Source organism: Ochotona princeps, chromosome 8, assembly GCF_030435755.1.
Source record: "Ochotona princeps isolate mOchPri1 chromosome 8, mOchPri1.hap1, whole genome shotgun sequence".
Classification (NCBI taxonomy): Eukaryota; Metazoa; Chordata; class Mammalia; order Lagomorpha; family Ochotonidae; genus Ochotona; species Ochotona princeps.
This window is the reverse complement of record NC_080839.1, coordinates 43,551,725-43,566,288: the sequence shown is the minus strand read 5'-3', so window position 1 is coordinate 43,566,288 and position 14,564 is coordinate 43,551,725. Positions and strand designations below refer to the sequence as shown.

The 14,564-nt window shown below is 42.4% G+C and overlaps 1 protein-coding gene across 1 annotated transcript in view; it reads right to left on the bottom strand.

The window, feature by feature from the left end:
* ANTXR1 (ANTXR cell adhesion molecule 1) overlaps window positions 1–14,564 on the bottom strand; it is a 194,909-nt gene that overhangs the window by 102,332 nt on the left and 78,013 nt on the right. Inside the window, exons 11-12 of the mRNA XM_058667911.1 lie at window positions 4,741–4,810; window positions 3,376–3,454 (exon numbers count right to left, since the gene is read on the bottom strand). Of these exons, the coding sequence (XP_058523894.1) occupies window positions 3,376–3,454; window positions 4,741–4,810 (149 nt within the window). The remainder of the gene's footprint in view (window positions 1–3,375; window positions 3,455–4,740; window positions 4,811–14,564) is intronic.

The window sequence follows — 14,564 nt, the reverse complement described above, 5'->3', positions numbered from 1 at the left end:
AGATATGAGAGGAACACCAGAGGCACAGTAGGAGGTCAAGAGATAATTTGTTGAGTGACTGCCAGAATCTTGCTTTACCCATGACAACACTTTAAAGTAGTTATCTGTATGAGAAGCTTTCAAATTCTGCACCTAAATTTCCTTATGGCCTAAAACTCTCTTTCTTCTCTAAAGGACAACATTTCCCCCTCATCTTTCCCCCCAGCATGATAAAGGTAATCACCAATCTATGGCTATGAGTTAGGGAAGACAGAGAGGCCAGTTAATACCAGAGTTGGGTGTATTTAAACATACTGGTGAGTGAGGGCTCTGGATGCTTGCATAGTTTCTACAGTCATGGAGCTCAGCAACGTTTACCCTTGGTATAGGAATCTTTCAGCTCTTGGACGGAAAAATCTCTTTCCTGTAAAGCTTCCTGGAATTTCTGCTTCTGGCAGAAGCAGCAGTAATTCACTGTGGATTGTGAAAACTTGTGACATAGCTGTCCAAATGGGTACCCAGTAGAGTGAGAAAAGTCTCAGCCAAATATTTTAAAATGATTTTAGGTTCCAGGTGATGGACTGGGCAGGCCATGATTACACCAACAAGACTAACCCTTAAGACGGACCCAAGGGATCATTTTTGATTTAAAAACCTTGCCCACAAAGGAGTTGCCCAAGAAATAAACACAAAGCCATACTTCATGTTCTGGATGGTCACATATCCCACCTCTGGCTCTGCTTTGCCCAGTGATGGCTTCAGTCTTGTACCTGAGCTTCAACAGGGCACCCAATAGGAAACCAGCATTTTATGCTTGAATATAGGTCCCCTTCTCTGGATGAATTCTTCATGTTCTCTGTTTTATTTCAGTCACCTGGGCTTGGTTGAGCAACAAACATGTACTCCTAAACATACATCTAAGTCTTATAAAAGCCATTGGTTAAAATGGGATTCTGAAGCAGGAGCCAACTGTCTCTAAAGAATCTCCAATTAGCTAAAAAGGTTTGTTTAGGTTTTCATTATAAAACAACTATCACTCACTGAGCACTTCTTGTTTGCCAGGACTTCCGCCAATCACATCCATCATTTCCTTTAATGTTCACAATCCTGCTAGGATGAGTAAGCTATGATTATCTTAGTTATATTAGAAAACTGAAGCACATGGAGGCTAGAATTACTTGCTCAGGGGCCTACAAGTGGTAAACAGCAAAACGGATCCCTTGCTCTTACCTTCTCCTCCCCAGATTTTCTCCTGTAGTCTTCCTCCTGTCTGCCAGCTGAGGACAACTCCATCTTTTCTGGTACCTGGACAAAATCTTTGGGACTGTCCTTGACTACTCTCCTCTCAAATCTCATGTACATGGTTTCCAGAAACTTGTTGGCTCTACTTTCAATATATGCAGGGTACTTCAAAGAGCTAATGGAAAGTAGAATTAAAAAACAGATTACTTGGATAAAAAAAAATTTGAAATCCATGTGTATAAGGGATCTTTAAAAGAGGTTATGGAAAATGTGCATCACGGAAAAAAACTATGTGTGGGTTTCATTTTTTTCTGCATCAAAACAAATATCTTTAAATTCCATTTTCCCATGAACTTTTTGAAGTACACACATAAATGTGACTCAAACCATCTTCTCCAATTCCTGGCCCTTTCTGATACCAGCCACCCTTGTTTTTTGCCAGAAACCTGTTAATGAGAAGCTCTGTTTCCATCTTTGTCTCTTGGATACCATCCAGGTTGTTCTAGCAGCCAGAGTGGTCTTTCAACATAAGTCACATCACGTGCCCTCTTGAAAGACCAAGTCCTTACCCGGCCCTGCACACCCTGGTCCATCTCACTTACCCTCTGCTTGAGAACACTTCAGGACTTCCTGCTCTTCCTGGAACCCCAGGGTCTCTGACCCCCACTTCTTAGCACGTCTTGGTTTGGAAGGCTCCTTCCTCTCTTACCCTCCCATAACTTCGTGGTTAATTCCTCACTACCTGGATCTCTACCCTAATATCACCTTCGTTAGTCTATTTATGTTCGGAAATAATTCCTCTCCAGTGAAAAGAGAATAATGCAGAATATGTGAGGGCACTTCAAAAAAGTTTGTGGAGGGATGGTATGGAAAGACAGTGTCCATTTTCCATGAACTTTCTGAAATACTCTATTACTATGATGAGTCCTTGATCAAGAATTAATTGAACAGGATAGTGATATGCACACAGAGGCAGGAGACCCAAGTAGACATTGAAGAGAGCCACAGTGTTGCAGTGGGACTTCATTGGGAATTCTTTTAACTTTGCAGTACCCTGGCAAGGCTCTCCTTTTTTCTCTACTGAAAGGCCCTGATTTCAATGTGTAGCTCTGCATTCATCACACCACAAGTTCAATCCTAAGACATTTCCTCTTCCCACTTCCGCTGCTCTGTGGTCTCAAGGCAGTGGCTGCTTCTCTGTGGTATGGTCAGGCATAATGAGAAATACAGGTTCAAACTGTTGGATTACTTAAAAACTGGGAGGAATCTGGGACACAGTTATTAGCTCTGGGGTATTTTAATCATTTCCTGAAGGTTGACCGCTTCCAAAAGAGTCAGTTTCCAAAAGCATCAGACAAGGTACACTTGCAGAAACTTCACCATTTCTGCATACCATTTTCAAATTTTGTGGTGTTCAATTCAGGCCTCCAGTTTAGTGGGTGGGCCAGATGCCCAAGATGTGGACATTTGTCAGTGGTGACATGTTTCAGAAGTTTGGTCCCCATTCTCGAGTTGGTACGGGGTGATGGGACTTAAACCTTTAAAGTGCAAGGCCCATCTTGGGTGTTACCCTAAGAGGAGATTAATGTAGCTCTCATGGGACTCTGTACCTCCTAGATGCAGCTTGTAGTGAAGGAGCTTATCCTTGCTTCTGACTTCATGTCTAGTGACATGATCACTGCCTTTTATGTGTGCCCCCTTGTAATGCCATCTGCGAGGAGGTGAGGCACAAAGGGGAGCCCTCACTAGCACTTGCACCATGCTTTTTGGATTTTTAGTCTTCAAAACCAAGAGTTAGATAAACTTTGCTTCTTTGTGAGTATCTCTGTCTTAGGTATTTCATTATAGTAATGGAAAACTGGCTAATACATCCATTTCACCACTTGCTCAGGTTATTCAACTCAAGTCTCCTCCATAACAACAGAAGCGGCGGTCCTGGTAAACCTGACATAATATTCCTAACACTTTTGGGTGCAGAATATGCCTGATCTCCATCCACAGCTAGCTCTATGGTGCCAGGATCAAAGCTTGGTGAATACAGGGATGAACCAGAAAACTTTCCGGGATGCTTTGGAGACAACGAGTGCTTAGCAAATATTGTTGACAGTGACAAAGATAAGCCGCGCGTCAGTAGAGGGAAAGGTTCTGACTTACGCAGTGTGTGGTGGTGATGATGACAGAGCTGGAGATAAAAGAGAGGCCATCATTCATGCTGACCTGGAGAGCAGCTTTCCTGCAACGACAAGGGAACCAGCGATACTCAGCTTGGTGTGTGAGGGGCAGTGGCTGAGCACCAGCTAGGTAGGCCTCCCTTGGGCTGTGGTCTTAACCACCCTTGGGATTGCAGTCTGTTCCCTAGAGCTGATTTGCTTCCTTTGTTAACGATATTGGGATATTCTTGGCAGGGGAATCATGGCAATGCATTCAGACCTTGCAGTTTAGCGAACTGCATTGAATGGGCAAAACCTGCTTCCATTTAACCTGTCACACTGTGGTGGCCAAATTACTCTTACACAATTATCTGCATCAGTGGGGATAAACGGGAAAACTTGAAGTCTGTTGCTCCATTGTTCTTATCTGAATGTTCAGTGATTTGATGGGGGTAGCTTTGTTACTCCCCAGTGAGCTCACAGAGGTAAAGCAGTACATGAACTGTGTGCCTTCTCCAGCTCCCTTCTAGGAGACACTCAATATAAGCAGGAGCTACTGTGGACATGGGCTGATTTGTGACAACAGAAGAATCGCAGGTGAGTGTCAGGCATGGGGGATGGAGGTTTTACAGTGTGAACAAGTGATTAAATGCAGAATTCCTAGGAACAACTTGAACTCTTTTTCCCTTAAGATACAGTTAGGTCTCTAGTCTGTCACAGACATGGTTCATACTCTTTATTAAGAGGCTATTTTCTCCTCTATATCCACACTACTTCTCTGATTCCCTACAATATTCTGCTGAATATTTTGATCACATCTTTACTAATACTTCTTATCATTGCATATTCAGATTTTCCCCATAATCTAGCTCAAGGGAACTCAGTCTAGTCTGGTTGAATACTCAGTGCTCTGGAGTAAAGAAGGAGCTTCAAAGGGGATGTGGGAAGAGCTGAGACTAGGATCTCGGTTGCCATGAACCAGCTGTGGCCTTACTTAGACTTTCTGAGTTTCCTTATCTCTGAGATTACTGTCATGCAGTGGACAATAACAATGACATGTGTGAGAACTTTCTAGTAATGCTGTCATTAGGCCAGACAGATCAAGATTCACTGACAGCTATGTGACCTTGGGCAAATCTCTCAGCCATAGCCTCCATGTCTGTAAAACCAGGGTAATGGGGCTATTTGGTTCATAGGAAAGTGAGATACTCCATAAACACTTGGTGCTTGGCTGAGTGCAAGCACCAGCATCATCATTATCTGGAGGAATCTAGAGAAAACTGCTGGTGCAGTAGATTTTATTTCCCAATTGTCCCCTCAACCATTTCTCCGAGTTGGCTGTGAGATATGGTTGCCAGTCAAAACTTACATGCCAACTTCTTTTAAGACAGGAGCTGGGCACAGTAAGTAAGTATCTTCCACAACAAAAGGCTTCTCATCTGCAAAAAAGAAGACACTGCATTAAAAGGAGTGAGGCAAGGTTATAATTTCAAATTCAGTGACTTCTAAAGCCATCAACCAAGTTCACGGAGATGTTGGCACACCAAGACACCTGAGAATCAAGACTTTTGCATAAGCTGGAAGATCTGTTGGAGTGATCTCAATGCTTCCGTCTGAACACTAGTCTCTTGAACGTGGATTTCCATGTTTGTCAACCAATAAGTAATTGAGTCAAGCCCTACAATGGAACAGGAATACTGAGGGGGAAACAAGAGTATGTTAGATCTGTCCCATGAAGCTTTATGTCCAAGCCTAGCTTGGAAGAGAAGCCATATTTATGGAAAAAGTTTTCAGACAAAAGATGAAATGGCTAAACCAAAACATCTTTGAGTTTCAGAAGACAGGGAAGTTCTTTGGCCTGGCTGCTGTGTTCAGGCCATATAAAATCCGAAATGGGAAGTGTGCTTTAGTGGGCAGATGGAGAAGAGGTATTCCTGGTCAGAGGAATGGCATGAGGACAGGGCAAAGAAACAGATACTTCCAGGTGGGGTATAGAAAGGATTGTTCTTTTTTTCCCTACTAATTAAAAATTCAAATTATTTGAAAGAGAGTTAGATACAGAAATATATATATATAGAGAAAGAGCTCTCATCAACTGATTTATTCTCCAAAAGCCTGCAATGGGGAGGGTTGAGCCAAGCCAAAGGCAAAAACTCAACCCACATATCCCATGAGCATGGCAGGGACCCAGCCACATGAGCCATCATCATTGCCTCCTCAGGTCTGCATTAAGTTGAGGTTTCAGTCATGAGCTAGAGTTGGATATTGAACCCAGGTATTTTGATTTGGGTTGCAGGTGTCTTAACGACTACACCAAATCCGCACCTCGCAAGTAGGATTTTAAAAGATTAGTACTTCAAAAGATTTTAAAAGAAGTCTGATTCAAGTTCTTTAATTAGATTGAGAGTTTTAGAGATAGTTGTTGATAAAATGAAAACGTATTAAAGTTTCTCAGAAAAACTCCAGTGACGAATTTGTGATGGCAGTGAAGGATCCCGCTGTCTCAGAGCTGAGCATGATGATTTTCAAGACCTTCTCCTATCTATCCCCGGGGGCAGCTGCATGGAGGGGGTTCTTTACAAGCTCACCAGGCATCACTAGTCCCTCCCTCAGCAGAGCCACCAGAGAGGAATACCACCCCTTTTATTATCTGTCTTTGAGAGGCAGAGACAACGGGCACCCATCTGCTGGCTCACCCTCCAAATTCCTGCAACAGCTGAGACTGAGTCATGCCAGGGAATAGGGCTAGAATCTCAGTCCAGGTCTCTCAGATCTCACACACCTGAGCCGTCACTGCTGCCACCCAGAGTCTGCAGTGGCCGGAAGCTGGAGTTAGGAACTAGAGGAGGTATCAGAACCTAGGGACTTCAACATGAAATACAGATGTCTTAACTGCTAGGCTAGATGCCCGTCTCCCTTATCTTAGAGGTAAGGAATAGACATGGAGGGATTAAATAACTTGCCCAACATAATCCAGAGCACCTGGCTCTGCATGCAGGCAGATAGATATTGTGCAGTCTGTGTGCTTATCCCATGGGCGGTGTGGCTACCCTGGACAAGAGCTTCAACTGCCTTCCTAGGGAAACCTCACGAACTGAGGCATGTCATGGACATTAGACTCACATATCAGTTGCAGAGTGGAAATCTGAGAGGTGACAGCAACCCACAGATGCCTAGCAAGTGTAAAGCTTGAACTGGAACTGAATCCTTTTGCATGATCCATTCCAGGAGAAATAGAGAATAAACCAAGCTTGGGACAGGTATGGCTGATTAGACCCTGCATTGAGTCTCTTGTGATTGTGGCTTATTCTATGCTACACATCCCAGTAACACCTGAGAGGGCAACTCCTACCCACAGAACTGTGGGGCAGCTGCACACAGCAGTCACAGGAGGCTTTGCTCACTTGGGGCTGCCTTGCATGGGCAGAGCTGCCAAATGTTGAGGAGGGTGCCAGAAGTGGCCTGTTGCAGCCATCCAGCTTGCCAGGGGCTGGGCCTGGCAGCCCATGGTCCTGTGGCAGGGGCTGAGTTCACTTCCTCTGAATAACTCCGGCTCTTTCTCTTTATCCTAACTGGACAGGAGTGAGTGGAGCATGGCCTGGTCAAGCAGATAGTCTCACTTTCCCTTCTTCTCAGCTTCTTTTCTTGCTGGGGAGACTACATATTCCTGCAACAAAGCAGAGGAAAATGCTTCCTGGGGAACTGGGGTGCTGTTGCAGAGGCCGTAGGGCAGTTTTGATCCCTCTCCCAGGTTCGTTGTGAGCCTGTTGGCCTGTAGGCCTTCAGCGCCTGCTCTGTGAGCTGGCAGTTTTTGCTCTGAGCCAGATTGTTTGGTTTGGAGCCTATTTTTGCTTCACCACAAAAATGAGTGACTTTTTTTTCTTCTCTTTTTCTCAACAAAGGAGGGCCATTTGGTTTCCATAACTCAGGTCATCTGACTCCTTCCTGGCACGTCACTTGGGAAGCAGGGCCCAGAGCCTTCCTCGTCTGCTCTTCAGCTGGGCCACGTTCGGCCCAGGGGGGCTGTGCCAGCCTTACTGAAGCCTCTGTCAAAGCCAGTGTGTGTGACATTGGTGGAACCCACGCCCAGGACCACATAGGCCCCTGCCCCTCTTGCCCACTGAGTGGCCATTTCACTGATCATTAGCATTGTGTGGGCTGGGGGAGATGAAGATCTGGGGTTGGGATCAGCCCTTGTGGCTTTTATTTGCAACTGGGGAGGAAATTAGGGAGAAGTGGGAGTTTGAAAGATGAAGTAAAGTGGAATTTCTAGACAGTTTGAAGCTTAGACTCACTTGTCCATGACCAAGGATATTTCAGAATTCTGTGCATGGTCATGGCATAGGCTTAATGCATTTGTCTATAGCAGGAATCTGATAAAGGAACAGAAGTTAGTTTGAATCAGGATCTGGGGATCAATGGATATCATTACATCAGACTGCCAGGTAGCCCGATTTGGGGGCTGAGAACAAAGGGCACACAGAGGGCACAGAGCAGGCTTCCTGGCCTAACAGATCTAGGTTCTAATCCTGGGTCTTTCCCTTGCTACTGCATGACTGGAGACAAATTGTTCATCTATAAACAATGGCAATGATATCATTGGATAGAGCTGTGTGAGGAGTAATCAAGAGTTCATTGAAGCAGAAAATACAAACCTTGGCCCTTAATAAGCACCCTGCAAATGTTATTCTACTCAGTTGCATGAACACATGATTAAAATAGGCTCTATGAGTGTGTGACTTAAAGTTAGGAAAACTGAAGAGAAAAATTTTCCTCATTTTTGTAAACCAAGATCTTTTTAGATAGCAGAAATGCCTAGGAAAAGGAAAAGCTTTACAGAATGTACACACACACACACACACACACACACACACACACACAGAATCTAATACCAATATACTCATTAGATGCTTTCATACTATTTTTAATTTCACACAGTTTGAGATGGTGAGGATCACCATGGTTAGTTAAGTCAGTGCTGTATCACTGCTAAGTGTCAGAGCTGGAAGTCAAACCCAGCTAGTAATGTAATATAGTCAGCAGTACATAAGAGCTGAGGGGGCTTCCTAATGGTCGGTTTGGAGGCAAACGGTCAAAACCTCAATGGACAAGGATGGACACCAATGGGAAGCAGGCCTTCTAGGAGAGGGCTCTAGGGCTGAAGAGTTCTACGGGAAGGGTCAGCTTCTGAGAAGATCACATCTAATGGAGTGCATCCAAGAACTGGAACTCTGTACTCAAATGCATGCATTCCTGGTTATGACCATGGGACAGTGCAATCCTTTTCAGATGTTGAACAAGGGAGTGCTCAGAATTCTCCCCAGCAGTCTTGTGACTATGTAATGGATTTGGGATAAAACCAGGATTAAAATTCATTAGCCAGGTTGAACATCAATCAGAGTGAACTTTTTTATAGGGCTGATTAAATAATTCAAATACTTTCCAAGTTTTGGCCATCTTTTCTTAATATAAATATTTATTTCTGGTGCAAAAGAAAAGAAAACTAATCCCTAGTCTTATCTGGGGGAATTTGTTGAAATCCTTCAAAGGCTGATGCAAGCCCCAAAGTAGAGTTTACATTCCTACTGTGACATTTGCATTAGGTAGTGGGACAAACAGTGGAAGTTAGAGACTGAATGAGTTCACTCTGCTGTTCCTCCCTATGTCCCCTGGGGTCTGGGGGCATTTTCCTGGCTTCTCAACCTCAAGTTCAAGTGTTCAGCACCAAATTATCAGCTGGTTTGGGAATATGGCCCAAATGAAGGGAGGATAGATAGGCTAGAATTGGGCTAGTTGTTTTAGCCTTCTCATTGCTAGCCTTGAAAAAAAGGGATTTTAAAACACTGTAGAAAAACCTGAAATAAAATTATATTCAGCAAGACTCCAACCACAGCCAGAAAACAAGTGTGATTGATGACCCTACTGAAGTGATCTCATTGACAATTCACAAATGCGACAGTCTTATCACACAGCTAAAGGGGAGCCAATGCTGAGAACAGAAAGAAATAAATATTTGTTGGGTATGGGCAGTATCTACTTGGGCTAGAAGATTTTCAAAGGTGAGATAAATAAGCTCAAAGATCCTTTTGATAGGAGATATTAAACTATATTAGGGGACAAAACAGAGATTTGAAAGCAGCGTGTCTTCTACTAGGAAAGGCTGAACAGCAGTTGTCAAATCAGAGCAATGAACAAGAAGAGTCAAAATCAAATGGGGAGAGGCGGTAGCAAAGTACAGATACATCAGGCAAAGTTGGGGGAAAAACAAACCATGAGAACGTAGGACACCCCTTGTAATATCTCTTGTGCCTAACGGAAGCCAAAAGGGTGCATTTAAAGTGGCAGAACAAAGCTGGTCTCCACCGTTTCCTTTGGATGTGACCAAACCCACCTGGCCCTGAGTTGTTGCAGGGTTAACTTGGAAGCAATTTCTGGTTGCTGCTGTGAGATCAGGGCATGAACTTGGCTAAAAGGTTCTAGGTAGCTTCTCTGAGTTTATTTCTAAGCATCTCACCAATTCCAGAATGCTGTGGGTCTCCAGGATATGTCTTGGTTTCCCATCCTGCTCTCTGGGGAAGAGTAGGGTGGGATGGGAACAGCAAGCTTGGGCTCATAAATTCTAACACAGTTCTGCCACTCGCTGGCTGTGTGATCACTGGCAGGACTTTCCACCTAGTCAAAGCTCAGAGCAACTAAGATGGGATTAACACTAATTGCGTACACTGCTGTAAATTTTAATGAGATGATACTATTGAATGCTTAGCACGTGGTAAGTATTTGGTATACATTAACTGTTACTACTAGAATACTGCTAGGGTCATCATCTATAAGATACACGATGGGAATGTGTGGATGCACTGTGTGGGTCTAGCAATTTGTCTATTAGTTGTATTAGGGCTATGATACAATTATGGTGAACAGTAAGGCTTTTGTCTAAATAGGATCTGTGGACATGTGCATAGTCCACAGTGGTTCTCAAATGGGGGTGATTCTGCCCCGCAGGGGATAAATGGAATGTCTGAGAATTTTGATTGTCACAACCAGGAGAGGAATGCTCAAATTGGCCCCTGGTGAGCAGAAACCAGGGATGGTGCCAAACTTGCTGCAATGCACAGGACATCCCCAATCTCCAACAAAGAAGTGTTCAGACCAAACTTTCAATAAGCTCTGAGGTTAGAAAATCTGGTAGAATGCCTACCATGGATTTTTAGCTTTGTTTAGCTCACTATGAAGGATTCTACAGACTTGATGGAAGTTTAGAGCCCCATGGGTTCTGGTGAAATATGAGAGGCGTTATAAGATGATGAGCAGAGGAAGGAGAGGGGCAACAGAGCATCTGGGAGACAAATCCTGGTTGGAGTAAGGAAGAGTGTTTCTTGATAACTTCTTCCAGAAGGGTATCAAGAAGGTTCCAGATTTTCCTAGTGGAAGATGGCATAGCACTGAGCAACTTACTCTGGTGGAGCCTCACTGCACAAAGAGGGCACTCAAACACCAGGTTTAGATTGCTGCTGAGGTTCTGAGATGACATGTGAGTGCAAAGGCTGCAGAGCTGGACAATTCCATTACAAATAACAAGGTGGGACTCAGAGCTGAGGACAGTCTGGAAGCAAGTGAGTTACTGTGGCCACACGGTGCAGGAAATCAACATCTAGCTCATTGTGGTCCCAGAAAAGAAGAGGTGAAAGATGAAGGCCATGAGCCCATTCCCAGATTAGTGCAGGCGCAACATGGGGCAGCCCTGCCACTCTCTGGGTTGTCTTTGTTGGACTGAGGTGTTGCAAGTCCCACACAAGATTGTTAACCCAATGGTTCTGGGCACGTCAACATTTAGAACTGGTTGTTAGCACAGCTAGTCTGATTCTTGGGTGAAAATCATCTGCCTACATTTATTGTAATTTCTAGTTATTACAGAAGCAATGCATGCTTAGTGTAAAAAAGAGCCTGAGAAATACAGAGTATGATATGAAAGAGAAATTAAAGTTTTTGGTAATCCTAAATTTCAGAGATACAAATTGTTAACGCTTTCTATTTTGGAATTTTTTTTCTAATCACATTATTTTGCAATGAGAACATTTATTGCTTTCTAAGCACATCAATCTTGTTTAATAGGGATCATGCGACATGTGATTTAATGGTGTCTGTGGCTTATTTGAACTTAACAAGGCAGTTTTAGAGACTCTAAGGACACTCAAGGAAGGTAATCATGCTCAAAGCTCTTGCAAAGTATTTTTTCGTCTTAATAAATACACATCAAAAACTCTTGACTATTGACATTTGTAAAACTCACAGATTATCTCTCAAGAAAAGTATTGGCATTTTAAAGTTTTGTAATCACGTGGTCAGAACAACTGATGCAATCAAAACAGCTATAATTTTCTGATAATATATTTTTAGAGGGTTGTTTTGCCTTGGAGGATGCTAACTCAGCATTCATGCACAAGATATGTGACATGCAAACTCTTGCAATTGTACATGATTAGATTTGGAGACTTTGCCTTGGGGATTGGGATTGAGGGACAAGTTAACCAAAATGGCGAAAGCCTTCTGCACAGCCTTGACCATGAACTATGGCAAATGTTGACTGCTCTCAGAGGTGAGGTGGGAAAGAGGCTGCAGATACATCCTTGAGCGATAGTAGGTGGCTGCTACATGATTGTGGTAGACATAGTAGGGAACAGAGCTGAACTGCACAGAGGACAGACTCCCTGGTAATACTTTCTTCTTCTCTTTCCAAAGCACCCAACTGCTCTCGTCAATACTCATAGAGTGTGACTTTAGTTGGGACGCGGATGACTAGACTGCCTGAGATTTCCAGGAGCCAGCTCAGTGTTAACTATCTTCTTGTTTATCACTCATTTGAAATGACAAATGATTGCCCAGGTCCAATCAATTCCACCAGGCTATCTGGATAACCTTGTGCACTTTGATCTTTTTGTTTTTCCATCAGCAAAATGGGGGATACAAATACTTCTGCCTCACTAGGTTGCTGTGATGGTGAAGTGAGATAACACAGGGAGAGCACTTGGCACAACATCAGGCATAGGATGGGTATGGGGCAAGAATACCTGCTGGCATTTGATGAGGCACAAAGCCCCCTAGAAATGCTGACGTGTACTCATTAAGAACCATGTGTCTATATGGCTTGCTATGTGGCTTCATTCTGCATAATGCTAGTGGTATTCCATCATTTTCAGCAGGCATCCTCCCTCCAGGATATATCCAAACTGCAGTAAGTAACTTTGACCAATGTCTGCAATATTCCAATGTTTAACAAAGGACTCACACTTTTGTTTTGGAGGTCTGTGATTTCCTTCCCTTCCCATCTGCCACATACGTGAATCTTAATGTTTTCCTTAGGACATCACAACCGCCCCCGGGGCCCAGATGTTTTATGAGACAAAGTACAGTTCCTGGATAATTGGACAGATTTTTAAAAACAAACACATTGGAATGTATATGTTTGAATGAGTGCTCTCTGTCCCTTGGGGAAGCTGAGCCTTCTTTGAAACTCTCAGAACTACTTTCATGACTAAAAGTCCAATTTGAGAAAAATATCTTCAAAGGGGAACATTTTCTATCTTTTGAGAATATACAAAAAACAAAACACAGGGAGGCCTGGTAAATAATACTACAAATTAAAATGGGAAATAACATTTTGCACCAAAAGATAAAGTGTGCCTATAAAATCATGAAACTGATGTCTCACATAACCTGTAAGATGATTTTTAGTGATTTTGTTGAAGATCAGTTACTTTTGTTGATAGTCATACTTCATGTGTCTTCATGTAGCACCAGGAAAAGTCCAGAATACTTTCCATTACTATGTTTGTTAAATGTCCATCTTCTATTTGCTTGCATACAAAGGATCATTTCTCTGCTTGTACCCCAGTGTTTCCTTGTTAGCTTTCTAATCTCTCTGCAAATGGATTTCCAACTGAAAGTAGATCTTTTCTTGGCATAGTACATTGAATATCAGATTAAGAAAAAGTGCAGCCAGAATATACAAGTTTGTATGAAGATTTCCAAGATCTTTTCTTGGCCAACAATGAGTTCACCCTGGCTATTGCAGAACTAACCAAATGCAAAATTTAAGATACGTAGTAAACCTAAGTAATTACTAAGAATTTTAACATGTAATTTTAAAAATAACTTGTGAGTTCTTTTCTTACACAAAGTAAAAACATTTGTGACAAATGTGGAAAATACAGAGGAATAAATTTTAAAAATTAAGTCTCATTCAAGGGTGATAGCTGTTAGCATGTTGATGTATGTCAAGTCTTTGCATATAAATGTGCATATAAAAATAACATTGTTATTATTTTGTAACTTATGATGCTGTATTAACATCTCCCACAAAATTGTTTCACATATTTTAATCACTGAATAGTCGAGTATAATTTGTATCACAGATTACCTATGGTTAAACATTTATTTTGCTACTGTTCAGATGTTTTGCTCCTGCCTGCCTGCCTGATTGTCTGCCTTCCTTCCTTCCTTCCACTCCCCTCACCCCCGTTCTCTCTTTCTATCATCATAGCTTTGGGATGAACATTCTTGCCAAGTCTCTGTGAACAGTGCTATCATTTCCTTTAGTGAAGTTGAAATTCTGAGTCCTAAAAATGCAGTAGGCTCATTTTAAAAATCGCTTTCCAAAGGGCTTTCATGGATGGTGACTGAAGTCACTCATTCCCCTCCATTTTTGCTAATACTGGTCATTACATTTTTGTTCCTCTTAGTGAGTGAATGGTGTAAATAAGGCAACTAGTTAGTCCGACCTGCATTTTCTTAATGACACTGAGAATTTTTCATATGATCACTGATTGTCATTTTTCTTGTAAGTTTCCTCTTTTTATCTTTTGTGCATTCATTTGTTAATATATCTTTTTAAAAAACTGATTTTGGAAACTGTCTATATTGTTCATTGATTATTGGTTTTGTAACAATCATATCAATAAGTCTCCAATTTTCCAGTTTCCTGTTTGCTTTTCTTTTTTTTTGTAAGGAGAAGCAGTAGAAGAATTTAAAAACACGTATTTATTTTTGTTCTTCAGGGTTTGTCCCCTCATGCTTAACTATCCTACCTAACCAAATATTCACTTCTGTTTCCTTCTGGAAATTTCATAGTTTCCAGATCACATTATAATTCGTAGTGATGGTAAAACAAGTAAAGCTGCCACTTGCAAATCTGGC